This window comes from Pongo pygmaeus, chromosome 4 (assembly GCF_028885625.2).
Source record: "Pongo pygmaeus isolate AG05252 chromosome 4, NHGRI_mPonPyg2-v2.0_pri, whole genome shotgun sequence".
Lineage (NCBI taxonomy): Eukaryota > Metazoa > Chordata > Mammalia > Primates > Hominidae > Pongo > Pongo pygmaeus.
The window spans coordinates 181,317,275-181,334,516 of NC_072377.2; the positions used below are offsets into that span (position 1 = coordinate 181,317,275).

The 17,242-nt window shown below is 59.7% G+C and overlaps 1 protein-coding gene across 4 annotated transcripts; it reads left to right on the top strand.

The window, feature by feature from the left end:
* Window positions 1–238: 238 nt before the first annotated feature.
* DBN1 (drebrin 1) lies at window positions 239–16,609 on the top strand. 4 transcript variants are annotated; one of them, XM_054487248.2, is made up of 15 exons: window positions 255–545; window positions 5,062–5,117; window positions 5,740–5,852; window positions 6,038–6,112; window positions 6,228–6,374; window positions 6,523–6,600; window positions 6,793–6,944; window positions 7,020–7,083; window positions 12,820–12,879; window positions 12,968–13,091; window positions 13,782–13,919; window positions 14,253–14,423; window positions 14,823–15,472; window positions 15,773–15,875; window positions 16,031–16,609. In XM_054487248.2, the coding sequence occupies exons 1-15, from the start codon at window positions 460–462 to the stop codon at window positions 16,099–16,101; spliced, it is 2,088 nt and encodes a 695-aa protein (XP_054343223.1). In that variant the 5' UTR covers window positions 255–459; the 3' UTR covers window positions 16,102–16,609. The 4 variants fall into 4 exon arrangements, with proteins under 4 accessions (XP_054343225.1, XP_054343223.1, XP_054343227.1 ...); XM_054487249.2 differs by lacking the exon at window positions 255–545 and adding an exon at window positions 773–896; XM_054487250.2 differs by lacking the exon at window positions 13,782–13,919 and having other exon boundaries at window positions 239–545.
* Window positions 16,610–17,242: the final 633 nt, after the last annotated feature.

Below are 17,242 nucleotides of genomic sequence, written 5' to 3' on the forward strand. Positions count from 1 at the left end.
GAAGCAATGGGTGGGGCGGGACCGGATTGGGACGGGGGGGTGGGCGGGGGGAGGTGGGAACGGGGCTGGGTTCGGGGCTGGAAGGAGGGCTAGCGCCGAGGTTACGGACGGGGCAGGTGAGGGTTCGGGACGTGGGTGGGGCTGGCCCTGGAGCGGCGCGCAGGGGCGGGGGGTGAGGGGCGCGGGGGCGCCCGGGGCAGGCCGGGAAGGGGGGGCGGGCCTCCCCCTGGGCCGGGCCAGGGCGGCGCTAGGACCGAGCGAGCGGAGCGAGCGAGCCGGGCGGAGCCAGCGCCCCCCGCCCCCCGCCGGCCGGCTCCCCTCCCCCGGCCGCTGGCTCGCTCGGCTCGCGACGCTGCAGAGGCTCCGAGGCGGCGGCGGCGACTCCCTCTTTCCCTCCCTCCTCCTCCGTCCGCCCGTCCGTCCGCGCGTCTGTCCGTTCGGCCCGCTCCGGCCCGAAGCATGGCCGGCGTCAGCTTCAGCGGCCACCGCCTGGAGCTGCTGGCGGCTTACGAGGAGGTGATCCGAGAGGAGAGCGCGGCCGACTGGTGAGCCCCCCGCCCCCGCCCCCGGCCCCTTTGTCCCCGCGCCGCCGCCGCGCCTTTGTTTCTCTCCCGCCCCGCCACCCCGCCGCCCCGCCGCCGGGAAGGGAGGGGGACCCCGAAATGGTGCAGCGGGCCGGGAGGGCCGGGAGGGGCTGCCTTTGTGCGCGCCGGGGGAGGGGCCGGCGGGCCAGGCGGGGCACTGCCGGGCCCCGAGCGCCCGGAGGCGGCCCCAGGCGCGCGGTGGGAGCGGCGGCCGGACGCGGCCCGGAGGCGCGGGGTCCCGATGTGGGGCCCGGGACCGCGTGGCCCTGCGGGATCCCATCCCCCACCCTACTCCCCGGGCCCGGGGGACAGGTGTGCATGGGGCGGCCAAGGGCACCTTCGCCACCTTCGAGCGGGCGAGGTCCGGGCGGGGACGGGGCGGGGACCGAGCTAGCGGAGCCAGCGCTGCCTGCCCGGCTCAGCCCGGCCCGGCCACAGCACAAAGGAAAGCGAGGGCGGGGGAGGAGCGGAGCGGGCTGGGGGCCGGGCGTCCCGCCCACCGGGGGCCTCTCGGAGTGGGCCGCCCTCCCCCCGAAACCTGGGCTGGAGTGGGGTGGAAGGATGTTTGCTGCCACATGGCGACCGCGAAGTGACTCCCTTACCGCGGCGGGTCGCGGAGGAGGCAGGGGTGAGCTCTCCTCCCCTACCTGAAGGGGACTGCGGGGACTAGGCAGCTGGGCTGGGGGGCACCGAGCTGTCTAAGGGGCCAGCTGAGGTCCCTGGGAGGAAGCCCTCTGGAGAACAAGTGTGGAGGGAGCCCCCGAAGAGGGCTGAAGGGGTGAACAGATCCACGGGCCCCTGGCAAGGGGCACTCGGTCCCTGATGGGGGAGGAGCTGGGCCGCCCCTCACCCCGCCCCCCAGCTGTTGTCTCCCCCTGAGCTGGGGGAGGGGATGGACCACCTGCTCTGGGGCTGGCGGCCCAGGGTGGCGGAAAAAGGAAACCGAGGGGTTCGTCACTGCCCCATGCTGGAATCCTTTTCCCCCCGTAATACTCTTCTTCTAGGGAAGGTGCCCATCTGGTTCCTAGGCCTCTTCTCCCTGCTGGCAGATGGGAACAGGTTCTTCTTGAGGAAACTGAGGCAAAGAGGAGGGCGGGTCTGAGGGACCCCGCTTGGGCTGGCCTCACCCACACACTGGGAGGGCAGCCAGGTGGGGACTCTGACCTGGGGGCTCCTGGAGGAGAGGATGAGATAGCTGGGCAATCATGGCATGGTACTGCAGCACTGGCCAGCAGCCAGGCCTGGAGGGGTGGACGCGAGAGCTCTCGTGTCCTGCAGGTCAGTCACAGGAGAGGCCGGCACAGGCTCAGCAGGCAGGCGGCCCACCCATTGTCCCAGCCCTGCCCCAGGGGGGCTGAGATCATGGGAGGAGCTCTGGGCAAGTGGCCGGCTTGGCCTGGTGAAGGAGCTGGCTTTGGGATAAGGCCCTGCTTGGGGAGAGGCACAGCTCACCCCAGAACACCTCCTTTGCTCTCCAGTCTGGAGGGGTGTTGTCTACCAGCACTCCATTTTCTCCTAAAAGCAGAGCTCTGGTGGCCTATTGCCAGGGCCACACAACCCCTGCTGCCCCACATCCTGCTCAACAGAGGCCTGTCCCCACCCACCCCAGCAGCATCCATGTGGCCAAAGCGAGTTATTCATCACTGGTGTGCGTCAGCCCCCATCTGGGTTGTGTGTGGGACACACACAGATGCACACATGTACCCTTGCACATGCACACATTCGTTCACTAAGGGCCTGATAACATTTTGAAAAAGGGGTGTGAGGATCACTTTCTACACAAGAGAATATGAATACCCCAGTGCCCAGCATGGAACCAGGGGTACAGTGAGGTCTGAAGACTCAGAGGCAGACCCTGCACGTAGGTCCAGAGGGAGGGGTGTCGGGTAAATTGCTGCCTGTGTCCCCACCCTTACCTTGCCTCCAATGGGGAGAGGTGGTTGGGGGGAGTTCACTCCTCGGTGGCAGGGCTTCTGAAGTGCACCACTACTCTGGCGCAGGGAGCAGAGGACCCAGGAAATGAGGTTATATGGTGGAAAGGGCCACTGTTGTCCTGGTTGTGATATGACTCACGGTGATCATACACAAGTTCCTGGTCCTCTTGGAAAGAAAAGGGATTGGGCCCAGCACTACCTCGGATACTGAAGGCCTTTCTAGCACCACCATCCTGAGAGTGATGGTCCTGCGGGGTCCACCTGCCCTCAGCCCCCCACCCCAGCTCACCCCCCACCCCAGCTCACCCCAGGGTCTCTGGAACTGCCACATTCCAGCTCCCACCTCACGCTAGTTCAGTTTATCTGGTTAGATGGCTTTTAAGTTGGTGTCAGTATCACACATACTTCTGGTATGCGGTGTGCTGGACCCCAGGACCCAGAGAGCAGGATGTGCTGATTGACTGAGTCAGCGTTCCTGCCTTCACCAGGCTTACAGTTGGGGGCGGTGTCTGTCTCCAGGAGTTGGAGCTGGTGAGATGTGTAGATGCCTGGTCGCCTACCCCATCCTGATTCCCTGTGGTTTCGCCAGCTTCCACCTGCTGTACCACCAGGCTTGGGGTGCCTCTGATGTGTCTGAGAAGCACTGGTCTTTGTATTCCTGCTGGGATGTGGTGGGTGCTCTGGGAGGGGCAGCTCAGGGGAGGCTGCTGGGGGCCAGCACTGGGCTCTGAAGAACGGAAGGATTCCACTGGGAATAAGCGTGGGGTAGAGGAGCAGGTCTTGCCTTCCATGTGAAGAGAACCACATAGGCAGAGGCCCCAGGGTGAGCCCTGTCCAGAACCCTGCTTGGGTCAGGGAGCCGTCCAGTGTGTCCCAAGTGTGTGGTGTGGACAGGGCGGTCCCGTGGAAAGGCAGGCTGGAGGGTTTGAACTGGGGTATGGTTTCTGCTGGGGGAGGGCTGTGGCTGGAGCAGGAGAAGGTGGCCGGAGGTGGGTAGCCAGGGGCTGAGGATGGAAGGCGCCCCAGGGAGCCTGGGCAGGCCAAGACAGGTCCTCTCAGAGGGAGGCTTGATGTCTAGAGCAGTCTCTAGGAACTAGGGTCCCTGGGCTCTGCATTAGTTTCTCATCGGTGCATGGAGAGGGACAGAGCCTGCTTCTCCCAGGGCCCTTTGTTCCCGTGGTGGGTTAGGGCAGCAGGACAGGTGGTGGGCCAGCTGTGCTGGAAGCATCTGTCAGGGCCAGGCTGGGGCTGGGGGTAACGGTTGGACCAGGAGCTCCCAGCCCCACAGCCCACCTGTGTTCTTTCCTGGAGGTAGGAAGCCGGGAATCCAGGAAGGGGAGGGGCTGAGGCCATTTGGCCCTGGCCGCAACCTCCTGAGATGTCCCTTCCATCCCTCCCGCCTTCGTTTCCTTCGTCCCTTCACTTCTTCCTTTCTCTTCTTCGTCCTCTCCCTGTTTCTCCCTCCGCTTCTCCCCTCCTCTTTCTCTTCCCCCTTGCCCTCCGTTTCTGCCTCCCCTCCTCACAGCCCCAGCCTCCTGCCTTGGCACCTGGGGAATAGGAGTTTGGAGAAGGGGTTGAGAGCCCTTTCAAACCTCAGGGACAAGGCCCTTCATCCTAGGCCCCAGCTCTCCTCCCTCCCAGAGGGTCCTCAGCCTGAGCCTGCATGGGGTGATGGAGGAGGCATCTCTGCCTTCCCTTCCATGAAATGGATGCTCTGTCACCACAGCCTATCAAAAGGAGCCAGGGCACACAAAGCTAGGGAGGAGGAGGAAGGAGGAAGGCCGCCGGGTCAGCTTTCTGTTAGAGCTCAGGCAGAAGGAAGGGCCAGCAGTCTCGGGAAGCCTCAGCCAGGACTGAGGCAGCCTAGGGGCTGGAAGGCCTGGAGCTCACGCATGACCACCCTGGGGCCAGAGTCTGGGCGAGAGTGACTGCAGTGACCTCATCCCCATTTCAGAGAGGCGGAGATTGAGGCTGAGGGCGGGTCCCCAGGGTCCTTTGTGTTCAAGGAGAATGCAGTTGGGGTGGGCCAGTCGTGTGCCAATTGCAGGGTTGCCATGGTTACCGGGGGATGCCCAGAGCTGTGGGAGCACCAGGTTCTCTCTTCTCCTCCTCCTTCCCCGGGGGAGGGGCAGCGGGGACCAAGGCACGTGCCAGGTAAGTTCCTGGCACTAGCCAATGGGGGATGAGGATCGTGGTAGCCAGGGAACGGTAACCAAGGAACCGTCGCCTTGGAATCTCCATCACACACCCGCTCCACTGGGTTGTAGGCTGCCAGGGCCAGGGCCGGGATGCTGCGCACTGAGCTCGACCAGCCAGCAATTTCTCCCCTCACTGCCTGCGCCCCACCTGACCCCGGCCTCCAGCGGCACCCTGCTGGGCTCCCGCCTGAACCGATGCCTGGCCCTGTTGTCATGGCTACAGCAGGAGCCCTCCCCGTTCCTGTCCTACCCCCTCCATGTCCCTCTCCCTCCCCAGAGCCGTCCCCACCCAGAATTGGCGGCCTGGGCCCTGACAGTTTGACAGCCACCCCTCCCTCTCCCCAGGGCTCTGTACACATATGAGGATGGCTCCGATGACCTCAAGCTTGCAGCATCAGGAGGTAGGAATTCCAGCCATTCCTTCGCCTTCCTCTCCACCCCCTCCTCTTGGTTGTTTTCTTCCCCCTCCACCTGGCTGTAGGCCACCTCCCTGCCTGCACCCTGCAGCCCCACACTTGTCTGGATCTGGTGGGTGTCCTTCCTCCAGTCATCCCTGTGTCCCCAGGGTGGGGAGGAATCTCAGAGCCTTGTTGAATGTTGGACTTCTGAGGCTGAGCCTCCAACAGGGAAAGTGACTTACCTGAAGCCACATAGCTGGGACACTTTGGGGGAAGGGCCCTATTCACCGCCTTCCCCAGAGCCAGAAGGCTTGATTGTGCCTCTGGGCACTGGCACCTGGTGAGACATGATGATGTGTGAAGAATCAGACCTGAGTGTGAAGAACAAACACTTTCTCAGTCCTACCTCAAATCAGGCCCTGCAGGAGTCATAGGCAAAGCTCCATCCCTGTGCACCCCCACCCCCACACATACCAACACAAAACTGGGACCCACAGATCCCAGAGGCCAGAAGACCCCTGGGGGTGCCTGTGGAGGCCTGGAGGAGTCTTTGCTTTGAGTTCCAGGCTCTTTTTGGGAAGAGTTTAGGAGGCAGAGACACCTGACACTCTGCTGATTACCCTAGAAGGGGGCTTGCAGGAGCTTTCGGGACACTTTGAGAACCAGAAGGTGATGTACGGCTTCTGCAGCGTCAAGGACTCCCAAGCTGCTCTGCCAAAATACGTGCTCATAAACTGGGTATGCAGCCGGGTCTGGGGAAGGGGGAAGGGGGCTGAGGGCCCAGAGCAGTCGCCCTCCCCGTTGGCCCTCTGACACCCGTGGAGAGGGAACCCCACCCTCTTCCCACCCCGGGGAAGATGCACCCTATCATGCAGGGCCCCCCTTGTCTTTTCCTGACCCCCTCTTTGCTGGGTACTTTGCAGGTGGGCGAAGATGTGCCTGATGCCCGCAAGTGCGCTTGTGCCAGCCATGTGGCTAAGGTGGCTGAGTTCTTCCAGGTGTGTGTCAGGGGCCAGGGCTCTTGGGGGTGGGGACAGCCACCAGGGTCTGCGTGCTGGGGTAGTGATGGCGGGAGGATGGTGCCGCCTGAGCACTGCCGTCTTCTTGCGGAAGGGCGTCGACGTGATCGTGAACGCCAGCAGCGTGGAAGACATAGACGCGGGTGCCATCGGGCAGCGGCTCTCTAACGGGCTGGCGCGGCTCTCCAGCCCTGTGCTGCACCGACTGCGGCTTCGAGAGGATGAGAACGCAGAGCCCGTGGTTAGTGTGTGTTTGGCACCCGTGGGCTCTGCCAGCGTGGCCTGGTGCCCGAGTCTGGCCTGCCTGGTCCCTCTTAGCCCTCACCCTTTAGGTGTCAGGGGCTCCTGGGGCATTCAGCCTGCTTATGCTGGGTCCTTCGACACTGCAGGGCACCACCTACCAGAAGACGGATGCAGCTGTGGAAATGAAGCGGATTAACCGAGAGCAGTTCTGGGAGCAGGCCAAGGTATGGAACCCTGAGCCTGGCCTGGCTGAGCCGCCCCTCATGGACCCCATGGGGCAGGTCTGAGTCCCTCACTGCAGTGGCATGGCCCATGCCACGTGCCCCGCCCCCAGCCCTGGGTTAGGGAGGGGCTGGAGGGGCAGGGTCCAGGCGCCCAGGCTCAGGGCCTACCCTTGCTTGCACCGGGGCTCGCAGAAGGAAGAAGAGCTGCGGAAGGAGGAGGAGCGGAAGAAGGCCCTGGATGAGAGGCTCAGGTTCGAGCAGGAGCGGATGGAGCAGGAGCGGCAGGAGCAAGAGGAGCGTGAGCGGCGCTACCGGGAGCGGGAGCAGCAGATCGAGGAGCACAGGTGAGCCCGCCCGCCCAGAGCGCTCCAGGGGCCCCTGGGCGCACTCTGACGGGTGCTGGCTGCTTATCGTTCCAGGAGGAAACAGCAGACTTTAGAAGCGGAAGAGGCCAAGAGGCGGTTAAAGGAGCAGTCTATCTTTGTAAGTTCTTTGCCAAGGCTCCCGGTCTCTGGGTCAGGGAAGTGAGGATGGTCCCTGTGTTCCTGGGCCTTATGGGGAGACCAGTGGCTCGGGGACAGTGGTGGCTGTTCTGGGGAGCTGCATGGGCACAGGGTGCCATGGAGCATCAGTCCTGGCACCTCATCACCTGGGGCTCTGGCCTCTGGCCATGGAAAAAGACTACTTTGGAGAAGCTTGTGCTCTAGATTGGAAGAGAAAATCCATCTAGACCCAGACCCTCACTGACCAGGCTCCCCCTCCCCTCCCCTGGGGGCTCTCGGCAGATTAGACACTGTTCCTGCACTCTGAGGGGCCACCAGGCCTGGTCCCACCACAGGAGTGAGGCAGGCGGCATGGGTGAGCCTGGGCCAGTGCTGAGCATCTGTAGCCAGTGTGCAGCATCTCCTTGGCAGCAGCCCCTTTGTTCCAGGGGTACTGTCTGAATCTCCACACATTGGGAATGGCCCGTAGGTCCTGTGGATTGGTCCCTGAGAATCCCAGCAGGGTCACATCTCCATGCTTTGAATTTAGGATTTTGGAAATAGCTAATGTCATTCAGGACTGAGCATGGCTGAGTTCAGGAAGGGAGGTGGGTTGATACTCATCTGGATTGGGACTGTGATGGGCAGAGGCAGGGCTGTGGGGACTCAAACGGGCTCCAGAGTCACCCACAGGAGGCTGAGAGAGAGGAGGCAAGACAGTCCTGCAGGCAGCAGCATTAAGTCACTCCAGTCACATCTGCCCTTGGATGGGGTGGGGATGATGTGTGGCTGGTAAGCTCCAGCCTCAGTCATTCATTCAACACACACTTGTCACCTGCCACATACAGAACATGGTGGAGAACAAGCTGGGTAAGATCTTTTCTCCATGAGCTGATTCATGTATTTTTTTTTTTTTTGAGATGGAGTCTCGCTCTGTTGCCCAGGCTGGAATGCAATGGCGTGATCTTGGCTCACTGCAACCTCTATCTCCCAGGTTCAAGCGATTCTCCCGCCTCAGCCTCCTGAGTAGCTGGGATTACAGGCACACACCATCATGCCTAGCTAATTTTTGTGTTTTTGTAGAGACGGGGTTTCACCATGTTGGCCAGGCTGGTCTTAAACTCCTGACCTCAGTTGATCCGCCCGTCTCAGCCTCCCAAAGTGCTGGGATTACAGACGTGAGCCACTGCGCCTGGCCACATGTATTTAACTGTGGCAAAATACATAAAATGTACCATTTCAGTCATTTTAAAATCTGCATTTCATTAAGCGGCATTAAATTCATTCACATTGTTGGATAACCACCACCACTGTCCATTAAACACAAATTCTGCCCTTCCCCACTCGCCAGCTCCTGGCAACCACCATTCCACTTTCTGTCTCTATGAAGTTGACTACTCTGGAGACCGCCTATCAGTGGAATCACAGTGTTTGTCCTCTTGCGTGTGGCTTATTTCACTTAGCATGATGTCCTTAAGATTCATCCATGTTGTAGCATGCGTCAGAATTTCCTTCTTTTTGAAGGCTGAATCATATTCCATTGTATGGATATACCACATTTTATTAATTCTTTCAGAGTGAGGTTTTTTAAAATTTATTTATTTTTTTTATTTTTTTGAGACGGAATCTCGCTCTGTCACCCAGGCTGGAGTGCAGTGGCGCGATCTCAGCTCACTGCAAGCTCCGCCTCCCAGGTTCACGCCATTCTCCTGCCTCAGCCTCCAAGTAGCTGGAACTACAGGTGCCCGCCACTATGCCCGGCTAATTTTTTGTATTTTTAGTAGAGACAGGGTTTCACCATGTTAGCCAGGGTGGTCTCGATCTCCTGACCTCGTGATCCGCCCACCTCGGCCACCCAAAGTGCTGGGATTACAGGCGTGAGCCACTGCACCTGGCCTGCCTCCCAGGTTTAAGTGATTTTCCTGCCTCAGCCTCCCAAGTAGCTGGGATTACAGGCGCCCACCACCACGCCTGGCTAATTTTTATATTTTTAGTAGAGATGAGGTTTCACCATGTTGGCCAAGCTGATCTTGAACTCCTGACCTCAGGTGATCCACCCGCCTCGGCCTCACAAAGTGCTGGGATTACAGGCGTGAACCACCGCACCCAGTGGATAAAGTTTATTATTTATTTATTTATTTATTTATTGTATTTTTAGTAGAGACGGGCTTTCACCATGTTGGCCAGGATGGTCTCGATCTCTTGGCCTCATGATTCGCCCTCCTCGGCCTCCCGAAGTGCTGGAATTATAGGCGTGAGCCACCTCACCCAGCCAAGTTTGTTTATTTATTTATTTATTATTTATTATTTTTTTTTTTTGAGACAGAATCTTGCTCTGTCGCCCAGGTTGGAGTGCAATGGCACGATCTCAGCTCACTGCAATCTCTGCCTCCTGGGTTCAAGCGATTCTCTTTCCTCAGCCTCCTGAGTAGCTGGGATTACAGGTGTGCACCACCATGCCCAGCTAATTTTTGTATTTTTAGTAGAGACAGGGTTTCACCATGTTGGTCAGGCTGGTCTCAAACTCCTGACCTCGTGATCTGCCTGTCTCGGCCTCCCGAAGTCCTGGAATTACAGTCGTGAGCCACCGCACCCTGCCCGATAAAGTTTATTTTTTTTTATTTTATTTTTATTTGTTTATTTTTTTTTGAGATGAAGTCTCACTCTTGTCACCCAGGCTAGAGTGCAATGGCGCCATCTCAGCTCACTGCAACCTCCGCCTCCTGGGTTCAAGCGATTCTCCTGCCTCGGCCTCCCGAGTAGCTGGGATTACAGGTGCGCGGCTCCACACCCAGCTAATGTTTGTATTTTTAGTAGAGACGGGGTTTCACCATGTTGGCCAGGCTGGTCTCAAACTCATGACCTCAGGTGATCCTCCCACCTCGGCCTCCCAAAGTGCACTGCGCCCAGCCTCGATAAAGTTTATTTTTATGCTAACATTTCAAACATACACGCATGCAGGTAGGCAGAATAGTGTTGTGAACCCCCTGAGCTGATTTATTTTCACCAGTTTTCAACATTTCATGTAAAGTCTGAAGGAGCTTACCATTATTTTATAGTCCCATCTGGCCCTTCAAGTATACTTCACGTGAGAATGACAGTGGACATTCTAGCAGGTCAGTGCGGCACCCTTTCAACAAGTCCTCTAAGGAAGGGCATGTGTGAGAGACTTTGGGATTTAGCACCGTGAGATGCTTTCTCTTGGCTTAAGGAGCTATCTGCTTTCTCTCCCCTGTTACTAATTGTGTTCCATATCTGAGTTCCCTTTTTGCCTGGCCTGCAGGGGAGCTCCCGTGTATCTGAAAATGCTTTAGGCACAGCAGTGGCTTTGACCCATGTGGTTAGGTTAGTGCGTTGATCTGTCTCCTCCCTGTGGGCCTTACTTGTTTCAGTGCTGTTCACGTGGTTGGTAGTTTATTAAAGCCTTTGTGGTGGGCGGGCGCGGTGGCTCACGCCTGTAATCCCAGCACTTTGGGAGGCCAAGGCAGGCGGATCACGAGGTCAGGAGATCGAGACCATCCTGGCTAACATGGTGAAACCCCGTCTCTACTAAAAAATACAAGAAATTAGCCGAGCATGGTGGTGGGCGCCTGTAGTCCCAGCTACTCTGGAGGCTGAGGCAGGAGAATGGCGTGAACCCAGGAGGTGGAGCTTGCAATGAGCCGAGATCTCACCACTGCACTCCAGCCTGGGTGAGAGACTCCGTCTCAGAGAAAAAAAAAAAAGCCTTTGTGGTAGCTGCCTCTGGTCCTTTCTTTGAACAAGGCAGTGGAACCAAGTGAGATTACAGCAGGCAGTGGGCAGAGCAGCAAAGGCTGGTGGGACATAGGCTCATGGGAAGGTGAAGAGCCTAGGCTGCCTGGAACCCTGTGGGCTGAGGAGTGGGGGAAATTTGATTGGGAAAGGAGAGCAAGGGCAGAGGAGGAGTTTAGACTTCATTCTGGGGGTCACAAAGTTATCGTTGAGGTGACAGCTCTCCTGAGGTGGGATACTACGAAGGGCCCTTCTCCCAGTGCCCCTGACATAAGCTAAAATTTTAGATTATAGGCTAAAAAACAGAGCGGCCCTGGGACTTCACCACCTTAGCAGCCCCTCCTGCCCAAGCTGCCACCTGAGCAGCAGGGGACACCAACTAAGAAGCCTTTGGTGTGTGAGTACAGTTGAGCAAACATGCGCCCGCCTTGTGCTGGCCACCCGGAGACCCCAGTCCTCATCCTGCGTTGCTCACAGCGGAGGGGGAGGTGCCTCCGGAAACAGGAACTTAGGATGTGGTATCATCGTGGTGGAAGCCAGGAGCACCCTGTGGGGACCCAGAGGAGGAAATGACCTGAACAAGCCAGGGACCTCTTCCCCAGGAAGCAGTGGCCACACTGCGGCTGGAAACCAGAGGGCCTGGCCCCCGGGGTGGGGAGCAGACATTTGGGAGGGAGGCCAATCTCCCATGCTGAGGCTTGGAGGTGGGAACGGGTGTGCCTGTTCTGGGAACTGACTGCGTCGTGCTGAGGACTTGATGTCTACATCTCACCGTATGTGGGCGCCTTGGGGTGGGGGCCGGCAGGGGGAGGTGTTGGAGAGGTGACGGCTAGGTCAGGCAGGGGTGGGGGACGAAGGCCAAGCGCGGGCGCTGCCCACCCAAAACAACATGTGCAGTGAGCAGGTGAAGCCAGTAGGCGATGGTGGGGCTGGGGGTGAGCGGGCGGCACACGCCCGTCTTAAGGGGGCTGCGGCGAGGCCCCAGTGATGGCTGCTCCGGGCTTGCAGGTGATGTCGCCAGGGCTCTGGCACCTCAAGAGAAAAAGGGACCCTGATTTCAGTATGAAAGTTCCTGGTTTTTAAGTGGTGGCAACTAATTAACATGGTTTAAAAATATCATACCAGCAAAACAAAAGCCATCTGTGGGTCATATTTAGCCGGTGCTTGCTGTGGCTCATGGGAACCCCTGAGGGATTTTAAGCTCAGGAAAATCATGGTCTGATCCGCATTTTGGAAAGGTCCTTTCAGGGCCTATGGAGAGCAAATAAGGCAGGTAGCAGTGAGGAAGGCTGGACCATGATGCCACGGTCCAGGCAGCAACATTGGGAGCATGGTGGCCCCGGCACTGCGGTAGGAGGTCCGAGAAGTTATCTGCAAAACAAGGAGCACTTCTGGATGGCCCTAGGCACCTGCTTAGATATGGGGATGAGCAAGTGAGTGAGTGAGCCTGGTGCCCAGAGGCCTGGCAGGTCAGAGATGAGGTGGCTGAGGGCCCTGAGGGAAGAGAGGGGCTGTGTGACTCGGTTTGACGGGGCAGAGGTACCACCTCTGAAACCCTTCCTGCCAGACTGCAAAAGAAGCATGGGGTCTGTAAGAAGGCCAGAAGGCCGGGCACTGGTGGCTCATGACTGTAATCCATCCCAACACTTTGGGAGGCCAAGGCAGGAGGATCCCCTCAGCCCAGAAGTTTGAGACCAGCCTGGGCAACATAGGCAGACCCCATCTCTACCAAAAAATTAAAATTAGCCGGGCATGGTGGTGCACACCTGTAGTCCCAGCTACTCGGGAGGCTGAGGTGGGAGGATTGCTTGAGCCCAGGAGGCAGAGGCTGCAGTGAGCCGTGATTGCACCACTGCTTCCCAGCCTGGGTGACAGGGCGAGAACCTGTCTTAAAAACAAAATAAATAAATAAAATACAGTAAAAAAGAAGGCCAAAAGCCCCTGTGGGGGTAGGTGCACCAGACACTGTCCCTTTGGTTTCTAGGGTGACCATCGGGATGAGGAGGAAGAGACCCACATGAAGAAGTCAGAGTCGGAGGTGGAGGTGAGAGCTGGGGGCACCAGCCAGGTGAGGCGGACAGGGCTACCTCAGCTTGCCTGGCCCAGCCCCAACCTTTTCCTCGTGCCCTCAGGAGGCAGCGGCTATTATTGCCCAGCGGCCTGACAACCCAAGGGAGTTCTTCAAGCAGCAGGAAAGAGTCGCATCAGCCTCTGCGGGCAGCTGTGATGTGCCCTCGCCCTTCAACCATCGACCAGGTAGTCCTAGGCCTCACCCCCACGCGGCCCCACTCCTCAGGTCACGGCCCTGAGCCTCTGTGGGACTCTTCTCGGAAGGGAAGCCTTGCCCAAGGAACCCTTGGAGAAGGCGAGACCCTTCATCCAGCGTGCATCCGCCCACCACTTCCCAGGTGGCAGGACCCCAAGAAGGGCCGGGGATGGTGGTGAAGTGGCTTGTGGCTGAACAGTGGGGAGTGCTAGGGCCTGCGGGGCAGCTCTGGCATGGGCCGAGGCACAGCGCTGGCCACGGGGAGCAGCTCGGTTGGGGTGAATTAGGTCTGGCCTAGAAGGCCGGAATGCATGCAGGCTGGGCTCTTGCCCCGGGCCTGAGTGAGCCTCCTGGAGCTTGCACCCAGGTGTCCCCGTTCCGCTTCTCACTGTGCTGCTTCCGCCTCCCCTGAAGCTCTTCCCTGCCCTGTCTGCTGGTCTGAGTGTGCTTGCCCCACGCTGGGGTCCCACCACAGGCCGTCCCTGCTGTACTGCTCCCAGGCTGGCTGTGTGTCTGGGGCTGGTATGAGGCTGCGGCTGGCTTGGCTGAGTGTGCCCCTGGCTGAAGGCAGCTTGGACATCCATGGCCACCTCTGGGGGCGGGAGAGGCCTCGGGCAGGGGTGGGGGAGACTGACCCTCTCTTGTCCTCTGTCTCTTTCTCTGTCTGTCTCTCTCGGCAGGTCGTCCGTACTGCCCTTTCATAAAGGCATCGGACAGTGGGCCTTCCTCCTCCTCCTCTTCCTCCTCCTCCCCTCCACGGACTCCCTTTCCCTATATCACCTGTCACCGCACCCCAAACCTCTCTTCCTCCCTCCCATGTAGGTAGCAGCCCCAGGCCTCGGCGGGGGTGGTAAGGAGGGCCCCGCTTCCCAGCAGCCCCCCGCCCTCACTCCCCCAGTCTGACCGCTGATCTCTGGTGTTTGTCCCCAGGGCAGGCACTGCCTGCCTCTTGCCCCTGGCCTTATGGGGCACTGGCCCCCAGGGGCCTAGCTTACAGGGTCTGGAGCCGTAGTCTGGCCCCTGGGGGGGCTGGAGAGCTCCCAGCCCCCACCAGATTCCAGAGAGGAGGTGCTGGCCAGGCCCCCAGGTAGACAATCCTGTCTCACCCCGCTCCCCCGCCCTCACTGACCCACCTGGGGTTTGTTCCACAGGCAGCCACCTGGACAGCCACCGGAGGATGGCGCCCACTCCCATCCCCACGCGGAGCCCGTCTGACTCCAGCACCGCCTCCACCCCTGTCGCTGAGCAGATAGAGCGGGCCCTGGATGAGGTCACATCCTCGCAGCCTCCACCACTGCCACCGCCACCCCCACCAGTCCAAGGTGAGAGAGGGATGCTACCTGCACCAGGCCTCCCATCATCAGTCCCTGGCTGGGAGCCCCAGGTTGCCCTGGTAACCGTTCTCCAGGGATCTGGGCCACCCATCACCAAGACTGCACTGCCCTGGAGGCGGCTGTGTGGGGAGGAGCCCTGGTGTACAGTCAGACCTGCCCTCTCTAAAGCTTAGCACCCGCCCTCTCAAGTGGGAATCGGGCCTTGGCCTTCCTCCCAGAGCTGCCAAGGGGCTTAAAGTCACTGGGGTCACTGGGGTCACTGGGTAAGGGGGCAGTGGGACACCTGCATGGAAGTCCCTGGCTCCCTCACTCCTTAGTGGATGGGCGGGGTCTCCATCCTCCCCGAGGGGAGCTGGTTACATATCTCCTCTGCCTGTTCTGTGACAGAGACCCAGGAGCCCAGCCCAATCCTAGACAGTGAGGAGACCAGAGCAGCAGCCCCTCAGGCCTGGGCCAGCCCCATGGAGGAGCCCCCTCAGGCACAGGTGCCTCCCGGGGGCCCAGGCAGCCCTGCAGAGGACTTGATGTTCATGGAGGCTGCAGAGCAGGCTGTCCTGGCTGCTCCCGTGGAGCCTGCCACAGCCGACGCCACAGAGGTCCACGATGCAGCTGACGCCATTGAAACTGCCACTGCCACTGCTGACACCACTGTTGCCAACAACGTGCCCCCCGCCGCCACCAGCCTCATTGACCTATGGCCTGGCAACGGGGAAGGGGCCTCCACACTCCAGGGTGAGCCCAGGGCCCCCACACCACCCTCGGGTACTGAGGTCACCCTGGCAGAGGTGCCCCTGCTGGATGAGGTGGCTCCGGAGCCACTGCTGCCAGCAGGCGAAGGCTGTGCCACCCTTCTCAACTTTGATGAGCTGCCTGAGCCGCCAGCCACCTTCTGTGACCCAGAGGAAGTGGAAGGGGAGCCCCTGGCTGCCCCCCAGACCCCAACTCTGCCCTCAGCCCTTGAGGAGCTGGAGCAAGAACAGGAGCCAGAGCCCCACCTGCTAACCAATGGCGAGACCACCCAGAAGGAGGGGACCCAGGTGCGGCAGGGACTGCCTGGTAGGAGGGATGGGAGGGAGTGGGGGCTGAGCAGGGTGCTGGCCCTGCATTGCTCATGCTTGCACCAGTACCCCCTTCTCTGTGACCCACATTATTTGAGGGGAAGTCCATCCTACCGTCCCTCCCTGGGCCGGCTCTGCTTTTGTTCCCGAGGCAGGCATCCGTGTTTCCCTGGCAACCACTGATGGAATCATTGGTTGCTGGGGAAACGGGCTCAGGCCTGATAGGTCAGCCCCAGTCCTGCTGGGTGGGGCCAAGTGACCTGATGCTTTCCCCTGCAGGCCAGTGAGGGGTACTTCAGTCAATCACAGGAGGAGGAGTTTGCCCAATCAGAAGAGCTCTGTGCCAAGGCTCCGCCTCCTGTTTTCTACAACAAGCCTCCAGGTAGTACTGGGCTGGATGATGGGGAGGAATTTGGGTGCGGGGGCTGGATTTGAGTGTGGGGTAGCCACCCCACCACTACCCATCGCTCACAGAGGCTGGGGACACAGGCATGGGTCTGCTAGGTCCCTAACTCCTCTCCCTTTCTAACGCCACAGAAATCGACATCACATGCTGGGATGCAGACCCAGTTCCAGAAGAGGAGGAGGGCTTCGAGGGTGGTGATTAGCGGTGGCGCCAGCCCTAGGCTACCCTTGCCAAGGCCGCCCACCTGCATCGGCCTCTGGCCAGACGGCCCGCCGTGCCTGCATTCGCAGCAGCTCCGCCTGGCACCCACTCCGGATTCCGGCCCTGGCTGGGGACTTGGCCGCTTCCCTACCCACAGGGCCTGACTTTTACAGCTTTTCTCTTTTTTTAAAAAGTTGATAGGAGACATGTACAGTTGACTGGTTTTCCTCCCGTTGGTAGTTGAGACGCTGTTGCAAATTCCACCCCTCCTTGCCTGGTCCAGATTGTAGCTCTTAGTCCTCCCTGCTCAGCTGGCCGGGTTGGAGGCCTCACCCTGCTTGGGGCCTGGCGTGGGGGGAGCGCTGGTGGGAAAATGTCCCCCACCTCTTTTCCTAGTTTTATGTTTCTTGGAAAAATATCACTTTGTATTCTCTGTCCAGGGCTTCAGATATTTTGCACGAATTTTAAAACATGGCAATAAATGGCTCGTGGGCTCTGGCTCCCTGGGACCCCCCTCCCCGCCCTTCTTTTGACCCCTTCCTGTCTGGCCCAAAGGAAGTAGCAGGCCCAGCTGGGGCCCCTCGGCTCCCCCCCCCCCCCAACTCCTGCCGGGCAGGTCCCAGGCTGGAGGCCCTAGGCGCGGTTCAGGTCAGGGCTATGGATGGGGCCCAGGGGCTTTGGTGGCCCCTCCCCAACTCCTTCCTCTTTGCTTGGGTTCCTTTTTCACGTTCAGTAACTTTTTTTTTTTTTTTTTTTTTTTTTTTTTGGAAAGCACAAACTTCTGTAACGGGTCGTGCTCATGTCTGTTAATAAAGAAATCCAGATCCCTTCGGGCTGCCGCCTGCCCTGACCCAGGTTCCCAACTCCTCCCACCTCCGAGGCCGCAGCACCTCCTTGCCACCAGGGGGCGTCCTCACCCTAATTCCAAGGCCCGCCAGACGGGGGCGGGGTGGGGGAGCGGTGCTAGTGGCTAAGGCTCCCAGGGGAAGCCGCCTGGAACCTACAACCACCGGAGGAGGGTTGATCTTAGACTTAGTGCTGTACCCTTAGGCTCTGTTGTGGCGGAAACGCACGTTGAGGGTCCTTCCCGCCAAGGCCCCGGCTTGTCTGGTCACACAGAACCCTGGGCGAAAGCAGCGGGT

Excerpts from the sequence above, each read along its gene's own strand:
- DBN1 (XM_054487248.2), top strand. The coding sequence starts at position 460 with ATGGCCGGCGTCAGCTTCAGCGGCCACCGCCTGGAGCTGCTGGCGGCT. Across the intron at positions 546-5,061 it reads GAGGAGAGCGCGGCCGACTG|GGCTCTGTACACATATGAGG; the intron begins GTGAGCCCCCCG and ends CCCTCTCCCCAG. Across the intron at positions 5,118-5,739 it reads CAAGCTTGCAGCATCAGGAG|AAGGGGGCTTGCAGGAGCTT; the intron begins GTAGGAATTCCA and ends TGATTACCCTAG.